The following is a 22016-nucleotide window of genomic DNA, read 5'->3' on the forward strand; positions in this document are numbered from 1 at the left end:
GTTTGCCAGGTCTGTTGGGAGTCCCCCAAGGAGACATGGTGTGAAGAAGCAGAGCCCACAGCACAGAGGGGGGAGAGATCCTGCGTTATATGTCAGCTGAGCCCTTGGGGAGCCACCCAGGAGATATTCAAATGCTGCCCAATTGATTGGAAGAGTGCCACAGCCACTCAAAGCCGGCAGCATGTGTTTCTACTGGTGGTGCACATCTGCACATGTCTTGGTGCACAGAACAAAATTCATTCCACACATGTATGGACAAATTAGCAGGAATACGGTATGGACATGATGATTCATAGGCCTGGCAACTGGCCAGGATGGGGAACAACAGGAAGACCCTTAGGACATTCGTCCTGCCATCTCAGGTCCTGGCAGGGCTGCAGAGTGCAGACAATGGCGGGCTTGGTGTTGGAAAAGTCCTACTGGAGCGCCGGCAGGGACCCTGCTGAGGCCTGAGAGGCCTGGAGGAGAGTGGGCGGGGAGTCAAGAATGTCGGGATTTTAATCCTTGCCACCAGATTAGCTGCTTGGCCTTGGGCGAGCCTCTGCCCCCTCTGGGTGTCCGCTTCCCCCCCTGGAAAATGAAGATGGCAACATTTACTTAGCCTGCCTGGAGGAACAATTAGCTGGTGGCTAGGCTAGCGTCCTGCACAGGGACATCCCTTTTCACCAGCCAGTGCCAACAACAGCTAAGGAGTTCTGTCTCCTTATCTCCGTTTGACAAAGGGGGAAACTGAGGCACGGGGGCATGAGGCGACTTGCCCGAGGGGGCCCAGCCAGCCGGTGGGAAAGCCACAAATAGAGCTAAGGTCTGTGAGGGCCAGGCCAGTGCTATGCCTGCTAGGCCCCACTGTCTTTGCTGCCTAAGTGCTCCGTGTGACTGTTGTAGCCAAAGCCTAGTGGGCCAGCTTACCTGGCCGGGGTTCAACTTGCAGGGGAGCCCTGAGATGGGGCGGAATAAGTGACAGAGAGCTCGGGGTATCCGCGGTTCGCCTGCACTTTGCAGCTGAGGTGCTTCCAGGCCTCTGGGGGAACCAATTGCTAGGGAGCCCGAGGCAGAGAAAGCCAGGATCGGCCAGGCCCTGCTGTCAGCGTGCCGCCTTGAGCCCCATAAACACTTTGTCTGGGCCTGCATCATGGTAAACAGAATGTTTCTCCCGTGAGTAAATTCACAGTTCAAGGAGAAAAGCGAGTGAAAGTTCAGAGGACAATTTATTTATAGTTATAGAAATGCAGCGTCTATATGCGTATCCCATGGCTGCCCCCCATCCGGGCTGTAATTTCTACCAGATTTTGCAAAAGCGAAGAAGAGTCCTGTGGCACCTTATAAGGTGCCACAGGACTCTTCTTCGCTTTTGCAGATTCAGACTAACACGGCTACCCCTCTGATACTTACCAGATTTTGGAATCTTTCTGTGATTCCTTCTACGCCAGCCTGTGGGGCCCAGCAAACAGAGTCACTTTAGCGCTTCTGATTTATGGGACTGTTTCTCTTCACTTCAACCAGAGCACAACTGCCAGAACCACCCCCCGGGCACAGAGAATGCAAACATTACAGTGCGGTCACGCTGAAAAACGGAGGCAACTTTTCAGCTCCATTGTCAGTGATTTGGGGACCCTGCGTACCAGCGCGTTACGCAAGGCACAGCTGCATGTATGAACTGAGCCGTCGGCCGACCGGTCTCATCTTTTATGACACCGCGGGAGAGTGACTAAGCCAATCCTCGATCAGTAAATCCGATTACAGATATCACATAAAACTCCTCCATTTGCTGGCCCTGTGCTCTCTTTTCGGCTCCTACGCTTTTCTTGTAGGCTACGTCTACACTGGCATGATTTTCCGGAAATGCTTAAAACGGAACAGTTTTCCTTTTTCCGGAAAAAGCGCATCTACATTGGCAGGATGCTTTTCCGGAAAAGCACTTTTTCCGGAAAAGCGTCCGTGCCAATGTTGTGGGTGAAAGTAAGGACCAGCACACCGAGGGGCCAAGGGAGCCCGCCCCCACACCCCTGTCGAGGTGCCTTCTTCTGACCCGGCAGCTGTCCCCTGCCAGCCCCTGAGCATTTCCCACCATTCAACCCGACATTACTGCAGTGCGGGGCGGGTGCCAGGGTTCTCTTGTTTCTGATTGGTTGTTTTGGATTGCTGAGACGTGACAGGCTCCCATTCCCCGACAGGAGTTCAAGCCTGGACTATTACGAAATCAAGCCAAGCAGCTCCCCGGAGAGGTACGACAGCATCGGCCCTCCCTTTAATTGCACGTTTAAGGTAAGGCGGCATCTTCCGGTGACGGGTGAAAATACGTCCCTTTTGTCTGCCCAGGGATTAATCAGAGGCTCTCCAGTTAGTCAGGGCGTGAGGGGGGCTGGCCGGGCGTGCACCCCATCACAGGATCAGGAAAGCCCTGGCTGAGCTTTGTGCCACCTCAGCCTGCTCAGCCTACCTCCGCCTCTGTGTACACAGCTGGCCTCTCCAGCTAGAAGTCTCCAAGGGGGAGCCGTGTTAGTTTGTAACTTTAACAAACGAGCAGTCCTGTAGCTTCTTAGAGACTAACAAGTTTCATGGGTAAACACCGCTCCAACTCATCTGATAGAATCATAGAACACTAGGACTGGAAGGGACCTCGAGAGGTCATCGGGTCCAGTCCCCTGCCCTCATGGCAGGACCCAATACTGTCTAGACCATCTCTGATAGACATTTATCTAACCTGCTCTTAAATATCTCCAGAGATGGGGATTCCACAACCTCCCTGGGCAATTTATTCCAGTGTTTGACCACCCTGACAGTTAGGAACTTTTTCCTAATGTCCAACCTAAACCTCCCCTGCTGCACTTTAAGCCCATTGCTTCTTGTCCTAGCCTCAGAGACCAAGATGAACAAGTTTTCTCCCTCCTCCTTATGACACCCTTTTAGATACCTGAAAACTGCTATCATGTCCCCCCCTCAGTCTTCTCTTTTCCAAACTAAACAAACCCAATTCCTTCAGCCTTCCCTCATAGGTCATGTTCTCTAGACCTTTCATTGTTCTTGATTAAAGAATGAAGTGGGCTTTACCCACAAAAGCTAATAAATGTGTTAGACTCTGAAATGCCACAGGACTGCTCGGTGTTTTTTCCAGCTAGAGAGGGTCCATTAACGGTCCCAGACATTGTGATCATGGAGGCCGGAGAAGGCCCTAAAAGAGAGAAATGATAGATTTTACTCCCAACACATCCCCGGTAAAATAACTGGTTGCATCACCTGATGTAAAAACAAACACCGTGTCCCACTTCAGGTCCACCTCACCACAAAAAGCCACCCGTTATCCTCAAGCAACGAGCTTGCTCTTAACGTGTTCTTCCTCATCTAGTGCAGAACGATCATGCTCTTTGAAGGCCAGCTCCCCGCGTGAAAACAATTATCTTTCCTTGTTGCAGCTGCACAATCTGGGGTTCTTTCCCGTCGATGGCGTGACCATCAAAATCACAGTCCCCGTGGCCACGAGAGGAGGGAATCGCCTTTTGCTGCTGACTGATTTCCTTGTGGATCAGGTAGGCGTTTTGACGACTTTGACTTTTGGAGTCTTAAAGGGGCTGCCGTGTTCATCTGTAACTTGAAAAACGAGGAGTCCTGTGGCACCTTAGTGACTGATACATTTATGGTGCCAATGGTTCTTGACATCTGTGTAGAATCTGGTGTGGTCATCTTCCTTTCCAAGTGCAAACTAATGGTTCTTATCAGCCTCTTGTAACTATTTCATCTTTAAGGTGCTCTTAGACTATTTGTTGTTTTTTAAGTCTTTCCTGTAAGGCTGTGTCTAGACTGCAGGGTTTTTTCAAAAAAAAAAGTGGCCTTTTTTCGAAAAAACTTCACCTGCGTCTAGACGACAGCCGCGTTCTTTTGAAATTAAATCGAAAGAAACCGGCTTTTCTTTTGACGGTGGTATTCCTCATTTCACGAGGAAGAACGCATTTTTTCAAAAGTGCTCTTTCGAAAAAAGACGTTCCTCAATGCAAACAGGGCTTTTTCGAAAGAGAGCATCCAGACTGCCCGGGTGCTCTCTTTCGAAAAAGCGTCTCACTTTTTTGAAAGAAGAATTTGCAGTCTAGATGCTCTTTTTCGAAAGAAGCTTTTTCGAAAGTATCTTTCAAAAAAGCCTCTTTCGAAAGAGGCTTGCAGTCTAGACGTAGCCTTACAGACTAACTCGGCCACCCCTCTCGGCCACCCCTCTTATCTGCTCACTGTCTCTTTTTTCTTCCCCCCCCCCCCCCTTATTTAATCTTGGATCTGAACTTCCAGTCATCTGAAGAAGTGGGCTGTGCCCACGAAAGCTCATGATACCATCGACATGTTTTGTTAGTTTTTAAGGTGTTACTAAACTATGTGTTGTTTTTTACGTTTTTCCTGTTACAGAGGAACTCGGTCACCCCTCTGAAAATGTATAATAGTGTCATGAGCTGTTGTGGGCAAAACCCACTTCCTCAGATGAGCTGGAGTGGAAAAAAAACTTTGGGAATGATTCAAGGTGCTGCCATTTGAAATATTTCCTTTATCACGTCTCTCCTCAGGGCTGCCCAGCCCTTCCCTAATGCTTAACCATCTCCACTCAGGAGGGAGGACTCACAGCAGGCAGCAAGATGAGGCTATAGATCTCATCCCATAGAACAAGGGTGAGGAACCTCAGGCCCAGGGGTCAGATGCGGCACCTGACTTGCCTAGATCTGGCCCCCGAGGCTCAGGGCTTCCCCCCAGCATTGGGGAGCCCACACTGGCTCTCCAGCCTCCCCACCCCACTGCCCCACCGTGGGGCTGGAGCACACAAAATCTATTAGCCTGGGCACCCCACGGCTCTGGTGTGCGAGGGGAATGCGGCTAGAGTTTGTCTTCTCAGTCGGGGGCCACGTCAGTGAGGGAGGATGATTGGGTTTGGGGTTTTTTGTTGGGTTTTGCTTCTCCCTTGTGTGCAGCTCCTGACTGATTTTTCTGGGGGTCAGTGGCCAGAAAAGGTTCCTCACCCCTGCCATAGAACCGGGGACATACTTTCCTGTGCTGCAGGAAGTTGGTAAATGCTGTTATTTTGTTATCCTGATAGTGAGTAATTATTTTCCTTGGTCAATTCACCTTGAGTGTTACTATTCATCTTCAAAAGCGGTGAGGAGTCCTGTGGCACCTTATAGACTAAGACTGTGTCTACACTGGGCCACTTACTCTGGAAAAGCAGCTGCTTTTCCAGAATAACTTGCTAGCTGTCTACACTGGCCGCTTGCTTTTCCGGAAAAGCACTGACGATCTACTGTAAAATTGTCAGTGTTTTTCCGGAAAAACTACGCTGCTCCCGTTCGGGCAAAAGTCCTTTTCCGGAAAAACTATTCCGGAAAAGGGCCAGTGTAGACAGCTGTGACGACGCGTTGGGGTTCCCCCGACTCCTGCACCCCCATAATGGCACGAACAGACTCCACCAGCCGGTAGAATAGAGGGAGTTTATTGCTTCTCCAGGATATAGCACAGCACAGATGTAATCTGGTTACAGGGCACTCCTAGGATGCCTCAGCCCCCCTTGATATGGGGGATACTGGGCCCCTAAATTCCAGCCCCTTTCCTAGGCTGTCTCCTCCATGATCCCAGACCGAAAACTAACTCTCTTCCAGCCCTGCCCCCCAGCCAGGGGTAGCATTCCACCTTCCTTTGTTTCTCCCCATGGGGGGTAGCTGGTCAGACAGGTTTGGAGCCCCCTTTGCATAATGACTCACCCTTTCCCTGCTGGGTCTGGCTACAGACAGCAGAGGTCACCACAGCCCTAGCAAGTTACCCCCACTACGTCACAACAGCACAATAGTCTTTTCCACAAAAAAGCCCTGATCGCGAAAATGATGATCGGGGCTTTTTTCCGGAAAAGCGCATCTACATTGACCACGGACGCTTTTCCAGAAAAAGTGCTTTTCCGGAAAAGCATCCTGCCAATGTAGACGCGCTTTTTCCGGAAATACTTATAACGGAAAACTGTTCCATTTTAAGCATTTCCAGAAAAGGGTGCCAGTCTAGACATAGCCTAACTGAAGTATTGGAGCATAAGCTTTCGTGGGCAAAGACCCACTTCGTGCATCTGACGTAGTAGAAATTTCCAGAGGCAGGAATAAATATGCAGGCCAGAATCAGGCTGGAAATGAGGAGGTGGATCCCATCAGGGAGGATGAGGCCCACTTCTAGTAGCTGATCTGGAGGTGTGAATTCCAAGAGAGCAGAAGCTGCTTTTGTAGCTAGCGAGCCATTCACAGTCTTTGTTTAATCCAGAGCTGATTGTGTCAAACTTGAAGATGAACTGTAGCTCAGCAGTTTCTCTTTGGAGTCTGGTCCTGAAGTTTTTTTTGCTGCAGGATGGCTACCTTTAGATCTGCAATTGTGTGTCCAGGGAGATTGAAGTGTTCCCCTACAGGTTTTTGTATGTTGCCATTCCTAATATCTGATTTGTGTCCATTGATTCTTTTACGTAGAGACTGTCCAGTTTGGCCGATGTATATAGCAGTGGGGCATTGTTGGCACATGATGGCGTATATTACGTTGGTAGATGTGCAGGAGAATGAACCAGTGACAGTATGGCTGATCTGGTTAGTCTGTAAGGTCCCACAGGACTCCTCGCCGCTTTTGCAGATTCAGACTAACACGGCGACCCCTCTGATACTATTCATCTTCTCGCTTACATGACCCCAATTCTTCAACTCTTTGGCTCTGATGGACACTCATGGACTTCAGCAGGGTTGCCCACCACAGGTTTAACCCAAGCATTGCAAGAACAACACCCCCTCCCCCCCCACACACACACAAACAAACTCGCATTTAATGACTTCTTGTGGGTCTTGAAATAATTATGCTTGGATTGGGATATCGGCTGGAACCTGAACGACCACAAAGCAGAGTTTGGAGGGGCCAATTCTTGGCAACCTTGTGGATATTTCCCAGGCTATCTAAGAAAAGACAGCCTCGTCTCAGAGACGGTGTGTCAGTGGATATCGCCTCGTCCCTGTTTCTGTAGCCTCCGCCCTGGCGTGCCCCATCCCCTGTGCTAACACACGCCCGCACACATGGACGGAGGTCTGAAGAGGACCCAGTCTGCGGGATGTGTCACTGATACAGAACACCCATCCGAGGCAGGACACAAATTAATCATCCACAGTGGGACTATGCCCACCGCCCCCAATCCCGGGATGAAACTCTGTTCCCTGATCCTCGACAAACCTGGGAAATTGAATTCCAAAGCACTTGTGAATGGCGCTTTCGCAGAGGGTTAGCTCATAGACTCCTAGAACTGGAAGGGACCTTGAGAGGCCATCAAGTCCAGTCCCCTGCCCTCATGGTAGGACCAAGCACCGTCTAGATTGTTTCTCAACCAGTGGTATGCATACCCTTAGGGGTACCCGAGAGAAGTCTGGGGGTCCGTCAACACAACTGAAATTTGGAGAAAACTGAATGTTTGTTTTAAGTTTTACAGCACTTTATGATTTGTGTACTTTTTACACCCCAAAATTTCATCACCCACCCGGTTAAGTTGTTTAAACAAATGCATTGCAATGGTAGAAAAAACGTTTGTGTGTCTGAAAACTGTAGGTACTTGGGGTACTTGAGAAACACTAGTCTAGATCATCCCTGACAGATGTCTGTCCAACCTGCTCTTAAATATCTCTAGCGATGGAGATTCCACAACCTCCCCAGGCAATTTATTCCAGCGTTTAATCACCCTGACATCTAGGAAGTTTTTCCTAATGTCCAACCTAAACCTCCCTTGCTGCAATTTCAGCCCATTGCTTCTTGTCCTACCATCAGAGGCCAAGGAGAACCATTTTTCTCTTTCCTCTTTGTAACGCCCTTTTAGGTCCTTGAAAACTGGCTCATTTCAGGGAGACTGACTCCAACCAGAGAAAAGCTCCTGGCAATAACTCTCCTCTGTTGGAACTAAACAGGGTTGAGGAGAGCTGTTAACTTTTTCATTAAAAATACATTAAACGTGTTCATTAAAAATGAATTGCGAGGAGCAAAAGCCACCTGCTGTCCATTTCAGCCTGGCTCTCGGCCCCTCCTTCTTAACTTCTGATTTCAGGGCTAAACTTTCCATGCCTGAAGGTCTGTAACATTTGGGCACCTAATGTGCTCAAATGTTTGATCCATGGCCCTCACTGGCCATGTTTGGTGGTTATCCAAGTAGCTGTAGTTAGAGAACACGTTTGCATGCCGGTTCAAATGAGAATGGATCGCATGCGTCGAGAGAGACCTTCTCCATGCTTTGGGGTGCTACACACATTCGATTAGGATGGACTTCCTAGAAGAGAGAGTCTAGATAGAGAACCCAGTCTTTTGTGATGCTCATCGCAGATCATTCATGGGCTCTGCATGGTGGAAGACCAAAGGTAAAACTGGCCTGAATTTAGAAAGCCGGGGGTGGGGAGGGTGTTTAGCTCCTGCGGGTCTGTTTGAACATGAATTGCTCTATGTTTAACTGGATTTCTTTTGCCCACTGAAGGAAAACACAACGTGTAATATCTGGGGAAACAACACTGATTACAGAAGGGCACCTACGGAGGAGGACCTTTTGCGGAACCTACACCTGGTATGCCTTTTGCCTCCGCTTTTCCCTCCTGTCTGGGCCCTGTCTCCAAAGCACTCCAGCTCTTTCTGTGCGATCGATACGTGCCCCAAAGCTAGCACGCCCTCAGGGCTGCATGCAAGAAGAGCTGCAGGGAGACAGCCATCCTAGATCTAGGAAGGGCCCCCGGGCTGTGAGCGCTGGGTGTTGTGTAATTAGCCAGAGTCAACGTCCTGTCCACCCTCAGACCTTAGCTCTCCCCTTCGGCAGCATGTGCCCAGAGCTTCACACAGCTGACCTCGGGCTGCGGGCTCCGTGCCGCTCATCAAAGCCGTTTGGATAATGTGTGGGGCTGATTTTGGGTAGAGATGGGCTTCAGCTGAAAGTGCCAATCCAGATTCCAACCCGTCCACATGGCCTGGAGGCTTTGGTGCAGCCCATTGTGCAAATAGGAACCGTCTACCGGCTCCCTCCGGCCTTCCCCATTCCCTCCTCCTTCCAGACCCTGCTCAGCTCTGCTCTAGCCTACAGTTCTGCCCCCAACATTCTCCTCCCTCCACCAGCACTGCCTCCCTGTTCATGCCCTTTTGGATCACGGCTCCGCTCCAGGTCACCATGGTGAAATTCTGGACTAGAAAGGTTCAACCTGTACATCGAGTAAAATAATAATAATGAGACAGCAAAATTTGGAATCTGGGTTGGATTTTACCCCTTTCTCCGTTCCCACACACTGAATCTGAGACACTGGCGCAAACTCGTCCCGTGTCTGATTTCAACATCTTGGTTCTTGTTGAGGCTCCAAACAATAGGTCTGCCTCCCTTTTCCTCCCTGAGCAGGACAGGAGCCAATCAGAACGGGGCTGCGGTGTCTTTTCAATGTCACCAGTATGGGCCGGGTGGAAGGGTTGTTGAATTATACACACCGGCTGTGTCTAGACTGGCGAGATTTTCCTCAAAAGCAGCTGCTTTTGCAGAAAAACTTGCCAGCTGTCTACACTGGCCATTTGAATTTCCGCAAGAACACTGACGATCTCATGTAAGAAATCAGTGCTTCTTGCAGAAATACTGTGCTGCTCCCGTTCGGGCAAAAATCCTTTTGTGTAAAAGCTTTTGCACAAAAGGGCCAGTGTAGACAGCTCAGATTTGTTTTGCGCAAAAAAGCCCCGATCGTGAAAATGGCGATCGGGGCTTTTTTGCAGAAAAATGCATCTAGATTGGCACGGACGCTTTTCCACAAAAAGTGCTTTTGCGGAAAAGTGTCCGTACCAATCTAGACGCGCTTTTCCGCAAATGCTTTTAACGGAAAACTTTCCCGTTAAAAGCATTTGCGGAAAATCATGCCAGTCTAGACATAGCCACTTTGGAAATCTGACCACACTGGCCAGGGACATTACTGACATGCCTTCCTCTTCTCCAGAACCACAGTAACTCGGACGTCATCTCCATTGACTGCAACGTCAAATTAGCATCCAATGAAGAAATCAACTTCCGCTTGCGTGGCAATCTGTGGATGGAGTCCCTGAAAGCAGTAAGTGCGGCCGCTGGAGCTGTGCCGAAAACCTGAAAGAGCCTGGAGGTGAAGCTTGACGGGGCAAACCCACCCTGAGCTCTCCGTTGGTCCCAGCAAGTACAGAGCGTTTTGATTCTTGCATTCGCAGCCTGTTTGTTGGGCTGCGATGAACCCTCCATCCTAACCCAGTATCTCCTGAGGATACCCAGTATCCACCATGGAGGATGCAACACGGAGCTTTCCACTGCCCATTTCTTCGTCAACGTGCTGTGCTGTGGTTACCGAATGAATCCAACCCCCCTGTGAGGCAGGGAGAGGCTGAAGTCTAGAGCTAACCCTGTGGCTGGTGTGAACTGGTCCAACTCTGACATTACTAGAGACTCCCCTTCCCACCCTAGGGATGAATTTGTCCCATAGAGACTAAGGGGCACAGATGTCAGTAAAGCTCTGCTGAACTTCACCAGCGGGGGATCCAGCCCAGGGCCACATGGACTCTGCTAGCTCAGTCCTTCTGGAAGGTTCTTCCTATCCCTGGCCTGTTTCTGGGGGAGGTGCTGGGGAGGTGCTGGACAGCTAACGCTCAGCATGGATGTGTCAAGAGCAAATCGTTCAAACCCATCAGGTAGCTTTGAATCCTAGAATCCCAGGGCAGGAAGAGACCTCAGGAGTCACCAAGTCCAGCCCCCTGCCCAAAGCAGGACCAATCCCAACTCAATCAACCCAGCCAGGGCTTTGTAACAGAGAATTAAAAACCTCTAGGGATGGAGATTCCACCCCCTCCCTAGGGAACCCATCCCAGTGCTTCACCACCCTCCTAGGAAAATCATTTTTCCTAATATCCAACCTAGACCTCTCCCACTGCAACTTGAGCCCATTGCTCCTTGTTCTGCATCCATCACCACTGAGAACAGCCTCTCTCCAGCCTCTTTCGAACCCTCCTTCAGGCAGTTGAAGGCTGCTCTCAAATCCCCCCTCACTCTTCTCTTCCGCAGACTAAATAAGCCCAAATCCCTCAGCATCGCCTTGTAGGTCTCTTCGTAGCTTTCTTTGGACATGTCTATGCTAGGAAATTATTTCACAATAACGTATTCCAAAATAATAACGCCCAAAATAGCTATTTTGAACAAGCGTGTCCACAGTATGGGGAAGCTTCAAAATTAGTCCGAGACAGGTTCCCTTAATGTGGCCATGCTACCTCGACTGGGGAGTAATTACTTTGATTGACTCTGGGTAGTAATTACTTTGAAATAGCAGCTATTTTGAAATAACTGTTTTGAAGTACGCGTTATTCCTCATGGAAAGCAGGAGTTATTATTTTGAAATAAAAGGCTTAGTAGTGTGGACGCTCTGCTTGTTATAAGGGGAGTTACTTTGAAATAACTCCCCAGTGTACAACAGGGCTTTGATAGGATAACAAGTCTTGTGGGTGTGGGGGAAGTGGTAGATGTGGTATAGCTTGACTTTGATTAGGGTTTTGATACTGTCTCGCATAGACTTCTCACAAACAAAAGAGGGAAATGCAACCTAGATGGAGCTGCCTTAGGTGGGTGAAAAACTGGTCAGAAAATCGTTCCCAGCGAGTAGTTATCAATGGTTCACAGTCATGCTGAATGGGCGTATTGAGAGGGGATCCACAGGGATTAACTCTTGGTCCAGTTCTCTTCACTATCTTCATCAATGATTTAGATAATGGCACAGAGAGGACGCTTATAAAGTTTGTGGATGATACCAAGCTGGGGGGGGTTGCACGTGCTTTGGAGGGTAGGATTAAAATTCAAACTGATCTGGACAAACTGGAGAAATGGTCTGAGGTGAACAGGATGCAGCTGAATAAGGACAAATGCAAAGTCCTCCACTTAGGGAGGAACAACAGTGGCACCCAGACAGGATGGGACATAGGTGCAGGGAGCAGGGGTGCGGGGAGTACTGCGGCACCCCTCAGTTTTGCACCCAGTGTCCTGACCACTCCACTGCCGGCCCTGAGGGTTCTGCTGCTGGCCCCAGAGTCCTAGCTGCCCTCCCCTGTGACCCCGCTGCCAGCCTGGGGCATTCCTCTCTGCTATTGGCCCTGTGCCCACGGACTCTGCTCCCTGCCCCAAGGGCTCTGCTGCTACCCCCAGCTGTAAGGAGTAGCGAGGGGTGCAGACAGGGCTGGGGGGGCAGCTTAGCACCCCCACTCCAAGAATTGTTCCGGCACCACTGAAACGGGAAGCGACTGTCTAGGAAGGAGTCCTGCTGAAAGGGATCCAGGGGTCATAGTGGACCACAGGCTAAATAGGAGTCAACAGTGGGACACTGCTGCAAAACAAACACAATCTGGGAGGCATTGACATCAGTGTTTAGAGCAAGACACGAGAAGTCATTCCTCCGCTCTACTCTGCGCTGATTAGGCCTCAGCTGGAGTATTGTGTCCAGTTCTGGGCACCACATTCAAAAAGGATGTGGAGAAATTGGAGAAGGTCCAGAGAAGAGCAACAAGAACGATGAAAGGTCTAGAGAACATGAGCTACGAGGGAAGACTGAAAGAATTGGGCTTGTTTAGTTTGGAAAAGAGAAGACTGAGAGGGGACAGGACAGCAGCTTTCAAGTACCTAAAAGGCTGTTTCAACGAGGTAGGAGAAAATTTGTTCTCCTTGACCTCTGAGGATAGGACAAGAAGCAAGGGGCTTAAATTGCAGCAAGGGAGGTTTAAGTTGGACATTGGGAAAAACTTTCTACCTGCCAGGGTGGTTAAACAGTGGAATAAATTGCCCAGGGAGGTTGTGGAATCTCCATCTCTGGGGATATTTAAAAGCAGGTTAGAGAGACGTCTGTGAGGGATGGTTCTGGGTCCTGCCATGAGCGCGGGGGACCACACTACGGGTGTGTCTAGACTACATGCCTCCTTCGACGGAGGCATGTAGATTAGCCAGATCGGAAGAGGGAAATGAAGCCGCGATTAAAATAATCGCGGCTTCATTTAAATTTAAATGGCTGCCCCGATCTGCCGATCAGCTGTTTGTCGGCAGATCGGGGGAGTCTGGACGCGATGCCCCGACAAAGAAGCCTTTCTTCATCGACACAGGTAAGCCTCGTGAAACCAGGTTTACCTGTGTCGATGAAGAAAGGCTTCTTTGTCGGGGCATCGCGTCCAGACTCCCCCGATCTGCCGACAAACAGCTGATCGGCAGATCGGGGCAGCCATTTAAATTTAAATGAAGCCGCGATTATTTTAATCGCGGCTTCATTTCCCTCTTCCGATCTGGCTAATCTACATGCCTCCGTCGAAGGAGGCATGTAGTCTAGACACACCCTAGATGGCCCCTTGAGGCCCCTTCTAGTCCTACAATGCAGTGAATCCCCATGATGCAGCAGATACATTGAGGTGGCACCAGATCCCATTTGCTTCACCTTCCACCTAGCAGCCGGGCTCATCAGCCAGGGGGACTCAGGCAGCCAGACTGGTACCTCGCCCAACATCACAACCCCTCGCGTGAGCTGGCAGGGTCTGGCCTCACGGGGACGAGCCAGGGGCCTGGGAACCTGCCTCAGGGCTTGTGAACTGAGGCATTTGCTGTTGGCTTCTAGGCAGTGGCCAGGCCATCTGCTGAACCCAACTGCCTGCAGCTGGGTTGCGGTGAGCTACAGATACTGGCCCAGGACAGCTCCTGCCAGGATCCAGCTGGAGCTCCTACCGACTAAAAGCTGTTGCCAGCTGATGGCCGTTCTGTGGCCTGCATGACATGTTTGGTGGCCTCAGGCCAGTGCCCATGGGCAGGGCCCACCTCACCAGAGCCTCCGTTGCAGGGGTTGCCAATCCCCTGTTAAGACCGAACTAGCTGAGGGGCTCTGCAGCCGGCTCCCCGGGAGCAGGGCCGGCAGTCCCTGTTGGCCCCACTCCTGGGGAGCCAAGGTGTAACCTGTGGCGGGGGTCCGGGTCGGCCCACCATGGATAGAGGCTTCTCTGGCCGGCCAGCTGAAGCAGCCCCCTGCCTGGGGTGGGAGAGTGTTACGTTCTGGGCTCCCGCTGGGCCTGCTACTGAGTCTCACCACAGCTCTATCTTCGCAGCTGAAGTTCAAGTCACTGAAGCTCACGACGAACGCAGCCCTGCAGCGGCGCTTTCGCAGCCCCTTCATCTTCCGGGAGGAGGACCCCAGCCGCCAGGTGAGGGCCGGTCGCTCTTGGCTGTGTTCCCCAATGAGGGGAGCAGCTGTTTGCGTTAGAACGGGTGCGATGATCAAGGCCCAAAGGGGAGCTGGCCTGCCCCAGGCTGCTGCGCAGGAGAAATCAGAGCACGTCCAGCATTGGCGGTCAGCGCAGGTAGGGCTGGGGGAGTCAAGCCCTCAGCCCCACCTCCAGCCCCGCCCCTTTTACTATGACCCCGCCCTCATGGGAGCCAAGATACCTCCTTGCCCCCCAACCACAGGGAGGGGAGGGGAGCGGGAGGGTGTTCGTGCATCCCACGCTCCCCGGCCCAGAAGGACTAGGATGGCAGGCAACACGCTGCCCCAAAACCCATATAGTAGGTGTTGTGGGGGCAGAGTGTGGTCAGTGCCTTCCCGCCCCCAGCACACCCACCGGCCAGAGAGAGCAGGCCAGCCAGAGAGAGCTGGTGGTTCAGATGAAGGCAGATTCAGGTGCCGTTCTTCCCTACCCCTCGACCTGCACAATACCGGCTTGGAAACCGAGAATGGCCACTGATGCCCCAGTGCCCAAGACTGACTGCCCAGCTTTCCCTCCCTGCAGATGCTGGGGGAAGGGAGAGTCACACACACTCCCATGCACCCTCCCATGCACCCTCCCGCCACTTCCGACACTGGCGAGGACTAAGGTCTGGGATGCTCAGATCCCACAGTGAGGAGCTGGGTCCAAACCAGAGACGTACCGACCTTTGCAGCCTGAGCCGAGCGCCGTGTAACTGCCTGGGTGTATTGAACCTGCGAGCACCGGGGGCGTTTTCAGCATTTTCCTGGCTCCGGTGATTTACGCTCCCGCTGACGTTTTTCAGCTGGCTTCATGAAGGGCTTTCGGGAGCAACGCTCACCCGCTCTGTGCTCCGGGTGGGGGCCGGCAGGGCGGGGGGAGCAGACCTCACGTTATTTCGCCCTCACCGTTGGCTTCTCTGAGTTCTTTGGGCCGCCCCACGTTCCCCTAGGACCCAAAGAGACAGGGGTATCTCCCGCACACAGAGCGGCTCTTGGCCCCGAGCGACAGCGCCGAGGCACAAAGCATGTTTAGAAACAGAGACCAGCTAGATCAAGGGCCCCACCCCAGAAGACCCAGGGGTCTGGCAGCGGGGAAATGAGCTGCCCGGGCCCAGCAGTGATCAGTTCACGCAGGACAGTGTCTGGCGCCATCTACGCTGCAGTTAGCAAGTCGGCCGTCCTGGCACTCGCTGGCATGGCTAAAAAGAGCAGGAAGGCTCATCGGCATCTCCACGGGCAGCACAAGGCCGCCTGGGTGCCGGGGGACACCCTTGCCTGGCTGCCGTGTGCTTGCTGCAGGTTGTAAATTAGATTGAGGGTGTGCTGACCACAGCCGCAATCCCCCGGCAGAGTAAACGTAGCCCAGAGCCGGGGCAGGACTCCACATCGTCCAGAGGAGGCCAGCAGACACTGCGGGGATGTGTGGTGTGACCTTAAAGCAATTCAGCCAGGAGTTCACTGGGTCTCTTCCAGCAGGGAGCGCCGCACACATGCACCCTAGCCCCGGCCTGGGACAGACAGGCAGGGCCGAGGGCCCAGAGCGATGGGTGGAGGAAGCCAGACAAGGAAGTGAACTCCAGAGAGACTGCTCTGTTCCAACGGGGGCGGTTGGTTCATGCTGTCCGGGCTGCGTCTCAGGGGCTGACTGGCCGGGGAGGGCGGGAATTCCCTGATGACTGGCCACAGGGCCCATCCAGTGCCATCAGTGAGAGCTGGCTCAGCCCCACGGGTCCAGCAGCAGCCGCCGGGCTGCGGAAGGTCTGCCTGGAGCAGGAACGTTGTTGTGCAAGCCGTGTGTGGCCCTGCTCCCGCCAGGCCCAGAGCCAGGGCAGGGCTGGTGGGGAGGCTCCATTGGATTTCACTGGGACTCTCCCAGGATTGGGGGGTTTTCTTAAACCTTCAGCTGCTGGACTCCTGAGAACCTCGGAGACTCTGCACCATGGGCAGCCGGTCGAGTAGGCACAGCCTTCCCGAAAGTGTCCACGTGCCCGGCTGCCGGGGACCAATGGGGCACTGGCCTGACAGCCCTACTTCCTGGCCACTGCGGAGAGCTGTCCTGGACCGCAGAATGGCAACCCCAGCCCACCAAGTGGCCAGGAAGGATCGGGTTGGGGGTGGGTGGGGCGTGGCTCCAGGGGCGGGGCCTCAGCCAGAAGGGGCGGAGCTGGGGTTTGCCTTCCCTAGCTGGACCTTCACCCACCGCCTATGCTCTCCACCTCCAAGGCGGTTTCACGCCCTCGTGGTCGCCAAGGAACGCTGGACAACGTGGCCTGGACAGGTCCCGAAAGGGACGTGGGACTCCAGCCTTTTCAGACCAGACGTGTGTGAAATTCCCAGCCTGCCGGCCCCTGCTCCCGCCAGGCCCCTGCGGTCCCTGCTGGGCTCGGAGAATGGAGCGCTGCTGCCCTCTGCAGGCTGCAGCCCCCATCTTCCAGCCAGCAGCCCTGGGCTGCTACCCGCCCTGCCCACTCACCCAGGGAGCCTGCAGGTGTCTGTCCATGGCAGGGGAGCCAGCGGTTCGCTGCGCCTCACTGCCAGAGACACCCCCGTGCTAGTCCCAGCCGCCACGTGCCCGCCGGCAAGGCTAGCCCCCTAAGGCAGGTGAAAGAACCGGTTCTATTGCATTGAGCTGCATGTTGTTACCTTCGTCCCCTCCAGCAGGGCCCTGGGGAGACCAGGCACAGCCAGACTCTGCCGGGGGCCAGACCTGGGCGACCCGGCTACTTCCCCACAGCCGCCTTGAGAGCGGTGGATTCACATGCCAGGGAGGGTGAATTTGAGAGGGAGCCTCGTGCGCCCTGGGGCATTCCAGCCGGCTGCACCGGTGCACCCCATGGCATCCGCAGGCAACGCTGCAGTGAGGGGCCCGGGGCACGTTCCGGCGCGTCAGAGCCCCGGGCTGGGGGCTGGCAGCCATGCAGCCGCTCTGCCGGCTGCAATCGGGGCAGGTGCTGGAGCGGAGAAGGTGGAGAGTGGCATGCAGGAGGGCAGAACCGGCGGGGGGCTGGGCACAGCTCCCCGCCCCCAGGCCATGGCTGGCTCAGCGCTGGTGCGGCTGGAGGATTCTCACCCTCTTCCCATTGCAGGTAACGTTTGAAATCTCCAAACCAGAGGAGTCCCAGATCCCCATCTGGATCATCCTGGGCAGCACACTGGGCGGGCTCCTGCTTCTCGCACTCCTTGTCCTGGCCCTATGGAAGGTAAGGCCGGTCCCCCGGCAGAGCACACCCCTTGCGGTCGAGGGGAGCTCACACCGTGCCCCTGCACAGGAATCACTGACCCAGAGACGTGCAGGCCAGAGGGGACCCTTGTGACCTCTGGCTTGAGGGGCCATAGATCCGCACCCAACGACTCCCGCCGCCGCCTTCTGCCTCCATTCCGTGTCCTTGCGGGAAGCCGCTGTGGCCAGAGCCCTGTGGGGATACGCAACTGGTACCCGCGGTGAAAACACTGGGCCGTGGAGCGCGTGTCGGCGCCGCGGCGATAGAGCGGAAAGCCGCGGGTTTGCAGGGCTCTGGCGGCAGCCCCTGCCGTCTCCCCAGGGTTCGCAGGCTCTGTGCAGCTGCCCGCCCAGCAGGCCTGGGTGTGACAGCTCAGCAAAGCGCCGCCCGCGGGCAGCCGAGGGACGCCTCCAGGAGGGACACGCCTCAGATGCGACTGGAGTGGCCAGTCTGAGCCCAAGCTGGCTGCCAGCCTGGCACCCGCACTGCTCTGGTGGCTTGGAAGTGGGCCGGCCAGTCTTGCTGCCTCACATGGGCGGCCGGTGATGCAGGCAAGGGGAGGCACAGCCTTCCCGAAACTGCCTCCATGCCCCACCGCCAAAGGCTGGGCTGGGGCGCAGCAGCCTGGCTTCCCCCAGCCGTCAGGGAGGGACGGGACGGGCTGCAGCACGGCAGGCCTGGCCCTCCATGTGCGCAGGAAGGATCAGGTTGGGTGGGCGGGGCTTGGCTCCAGGGGCGGGGCCTCGGGTGAAGGGGGGGGGCAGCGCCTTCCCCCAGCTGGGCATTCATCCGCCGCTCCCTGGTGCCCCCTAGGGAGAAGGAGAAGCCGCGCTCCCCCATCACTGTCCTTGTCCTTCCGTCCGGGTTACGGCTGCAGGGGAGAGCGTACGACAGCTGCTCCCATCCCAGCGGGAGTCTCACCTCCCGGCACAGACGGGGCTCCTCTCCCCAGCGCGGGTTCGGAGCAGGGCAAGGAAAGCCGGAGCAGCGCGGCTGGTCCCAGAGGGGTCTGGCTGGCAGGGATCGGGTGGCCAAATTCCCAACAATGCACAGGCCATTGGCATGGAGTTAGACCGAACCCCCCCGGGAGTCAGGCTCCCCTTCCGAGGGTCAAGGCCCGCTTTGCCCACAGCTGGGCAGAGCCTTCAGGACCCCCGTCCTAGCGAACAGCACAGAGACTCCCTGGCCGCTGGCCGTGGGGGAGAGGCGGCCCCCTCGCCGGGCACACACAGGAAACAGGCCACCTGGGAGACTCCAGGGAAAGGCGCCACAGACCCCAGGTAGCAGGGGCTGTGCCCTGGAAAGGAAGCCCCCTCCTGAGCCCGGGTGTAGCGACGGGGTTCCCCTTCTCCCAGGTCGCAGGGCAGCTTGCAGCTGCTTTTACCTGCAAAGCTGTGATAAACCCACACCGAGTTTTGTCCACAGCTAGGGCATGACTGACTAGATTGCACTTCCCAAGAGGGCCCCTTCTCAGGCAGGTAAGATTGCTGGTGACACAGACGGGGCGGGGGCAGGCAGATGGGGCGGCTCTTTGACAAGCTGGATTGGGAGGTGGGGGCAGGCAGAAATATATCCAGCCAGGGCGCCCCCTGCTGCTCTGTCTGTGCTCCTGCTCCCATTCAAGTCCAGTACTGCAGCTGTTCCTGGCCATGGGAGCAGAATGTGCCCAGTTTGGACAGGCCGGCCGCCAGCGGGGGACAGGGAACAACAGCCGGAGCCCTGGGCCTTTAAATCACCGCTGGAGTGCCACACGGCATGCTCCAGGCAGCACTGAGGGCTGGCTGCCTCTAGCCCCGCCCCTTCCTCCCAAAGCCCCACCCCTTCCAGGAGCACAGGGTGAGAGCACCTTGTCCAGCGGCCCAACAGGGTGGTGGGCCCCCTGCATATGGAACAGGGGTCCTTGGCATTTACAGTTTGCATGTGAACATGTTGAAAGAGCAGATATTTTGCTTTGTGGATTGACGAATATAAGGTATCTGCACCCTGCACCAAACCCCGGGAGCTCTTGCCCTTCAGACACCCACCGAGGGCGTGACTGCTTTGCCTGAAAACCTTTGAGCACGTGCGGTGCTTCGTTTCCGCCCCAGTTACAACCCACGGGGTGACAGCTGCCGTGACGGAAGGGAGAGTCTTTCTAGTTGCAAGCTTCCGAGAACTCCTCCCAGAAAGCCTCACGCTCAAGCAGCAGGACTCAGAGGGTGTGTCTAGACTACAGGGTTTTGTCGACAAAAGTCAACTTTTGTCAACAAAACTATACCTGTGTCTACACTACCACCGAGTTCTGTCGACATAACCTCGACAGAACTCATCAGTTTTGCCGACGGCGGTAAACCTCGTTCTACGAGGAATAACACGTCTTGTCAACAGAGTTCTGTCGACAGAAGACGTTATTGCATCTCCACTGTCCGTTGCGTCTACACTCTCATGTCGACAAAGCGGCTTTCAAGGAGTTTTACAGGATCTGTCGAAACAGGCTTTCTTTCTTGACAGATCCCCTCTAGACCTCCGCTTTTTGCCGACAAAGTGCTGAGTCGGCAAAACGCGGCGGCCATTTTTATGCAAATTAGGCACGGGATACTTAAATCCCTGCCTCATTTGCAATGTCGACCTGCCTAATCGGCATCCTTCTGCCAACAGAGGGATGCAGTCTAGACATACCCAGACTGAGACCGGGGAGCTGCAAACTGCTCTGCTATGTTTCCTGCGGCTCTTTGCTGCGTGTGATATTAAACAGCTGGGGTGGCATTGTTAGCCAATCAGAAGGCGGTTAGTAGGTTATTAACCAAGCGTGAAATACTTGGCCAGTCATTTTGCTGCACGAATCCTCTAGCTTTGATAAATGAAAGAATGTGGCTCTGTGGAGTAATGCCAGTGGCTGCTTTGGCTCCTGACCCACTGAGGTCTGAGCATCACTACAGGAACCAGAACAGTCAGGTTCAACCTCACACTTTATAACAGGCCCAGTTACTGAGCTACTAGCACAGTGTTTCTCAACCTTTTTTTTTTTATATACAGTACCCCCTTTTCCAAAAAAATTATAGAACCCCCTTTTCAAAAAAAAATTCTAAGTACCCCCAGTACCTACAGTTTTCAGACACACACAAAATGTACCTACCATTGCAACACATTTGTTTAAACAACATATTTGTAACCAGGCGGGCAGTGAAATTTTTGGGTGTAAAAAAATACAAAAATATAAAGCGCTGTGACACTTAAAACACAAATTCAGTTGTCTCCAAATTTCAGTTGTGTTGCCGGACCCCTAGACTTCTCTCGAGTACCCCTAAGGGGACGCTTGCCACTGGTTGAGAAACACTGTCCTAGCCCGTTCCAACGATGAAACATTTCTCTGCCGTGAGAGAAGGCGGTGGGACCGACAGACTTGCTGGGCCCCCAGGCAAGGCAGGGAGGAGCCAGTTCTGTGCCCCCAAAAAGGGTGGGGCCTCAAGCAGAGGGGGCGGGGCTGGAGCTCGCTTCTCCCAAGCAGCCGCAGCGCCACCTGACAACCTTCAGCGCTGCCCGGTGTGCGTCACGCAGGGCTCCAACGGCAATTTAAAGGGCCCACGGCCCCATTGGCATGCCAGAGAGCAGGAGACTAGATGACCTCTTGAGAGCCCTTCTCTTCACCATTGATACTTCTGGCGTTCCCATCGCCGTGGGCAGATGCGTCCGCGTCACGTCCTGTTTTTAAACACCAGCGGGCTTGCATTGAAATGCCAGCCATTTGAAAGGCTTGTCTCTGGATTGTCCTTTAATGTCTAATGCACACGTTTGCCCACCTCAAATTATCCAGACCCTTTTTCTTATCAAACAAATGAAATGCCAATGAATGCAAGGCCTCCCTTGCCTGACCTCCCCTCCCCTTTAAAAGAAACGCATGTCAACCTCAGCAGCTGTAAGTAACGGTGGGTTTTTTGTTTTTTTGGTTTTTTTGTCTTGTCTTTAAATTCCTGCAGCTTGGATTTTTTAAAAGTGCCAATCGCAAGAGAGATACAGCGCCGGAGCACCAGGCGAAAGTGTTAGAATGAGGCTCCCGCAGCTAGGGTCTGCGAATCTCATCTCCCTATCGCCATGTTCATATCCGTGTGCGGCCGGCAGAGGAGATGTTGGTCTTGCTGCCAAAGGAAGTGGGTGTAGGACTCCATTTGCCTCGAGAGGAGAATACACCCCTTTGTGTGAAATTAGCTAAAGAGAACCTATTCCGTGGCCAGCTGCCACCGGAGCACAACCATCAAAAGGTACTTCAAACTGGTTTTAAATAGTTCTGTTCTGCCTCACCCCGGGCAGTTAGTTGTGCATAAGGACAGTAACAAAGCTGGGGTAGTCTTTGTGATGATTGGGTGTTTTTATATCCTGGGGGTTGCAAGTTTAATGCCATGCGCCAAATCGAAGCCACGAGCAAGTCAGATTAAACGCAACTACGACACAGTATTTTTGAGAGACCTCACTTTTAAGGCTAGCAGCTGGGTTATTCAGACTAAGTGGACTTGTCAATAAAATGCCACAAGTGAATTCTCCAGGTGCACGATTTGCCTGCGAAAATAAGATG

At 53.8% G+C, this 22016-nt stretch overlaps 1 protein-coding gene across 3 annotated transcripts in view; it reads left to right on the forward strand.

The window, feature by feature from the left end:
• ITGA11 (integrin subunit alpha 11) overlaps positions 1-21633 on the forward strand; it is a 183843-nt gene extending 162210 nt beyond the window's left edge. For 2 of the 3 annotated variants that reach the window (XM_075896852.1, XM_075896851.1), the window contains exons 24-30: positions 2175-2265; positions 3414-3527; positions 8489-8575; positions 9969-10079; positions 14110-14205; positions 17333-17446; positions 21424-21633. In XM_075896852.1, coding sequence (XP_075752967.1) covers positions 2175-2265; positions 3414-3527; positions 8489-8575; positions 9969-10079; positions 14110-14205; positions 17333-17446; positions 21424-21495 — 685 coding nt within the window. In that variant the 3' untranslated portion in view covers positions 21496-21633. Of the gene's footprint in view, positions 1-2174; positions 2266-3413; positions 3528-8488; positions 8576-9968; positions 10080-14109; positions 14206-17332; positions 17447-18892; positions 18946-21423 lie in introns of all 3 variants that reach the window. The other variant, XM_075896853.1, reaches the window with a different exon arrangement.
• Positions 21634-22016: the final 383 nt, after the last annotated feature.

Source organism: Pelodiscus sinensis, chromosome 14 (genome assembly GCF_049634645.1).
Source record: "Pelodiscus sinensis isolate JC-2024 chromosome 14, ASM4963464v1, whole genome shotgun sequence".
NCBI classification, from domain to species: Eukaryota; Metazoa; Chordata; order Testudines; family Trionychidae; genus Pelodiscus; species Pelodiscus sinensis.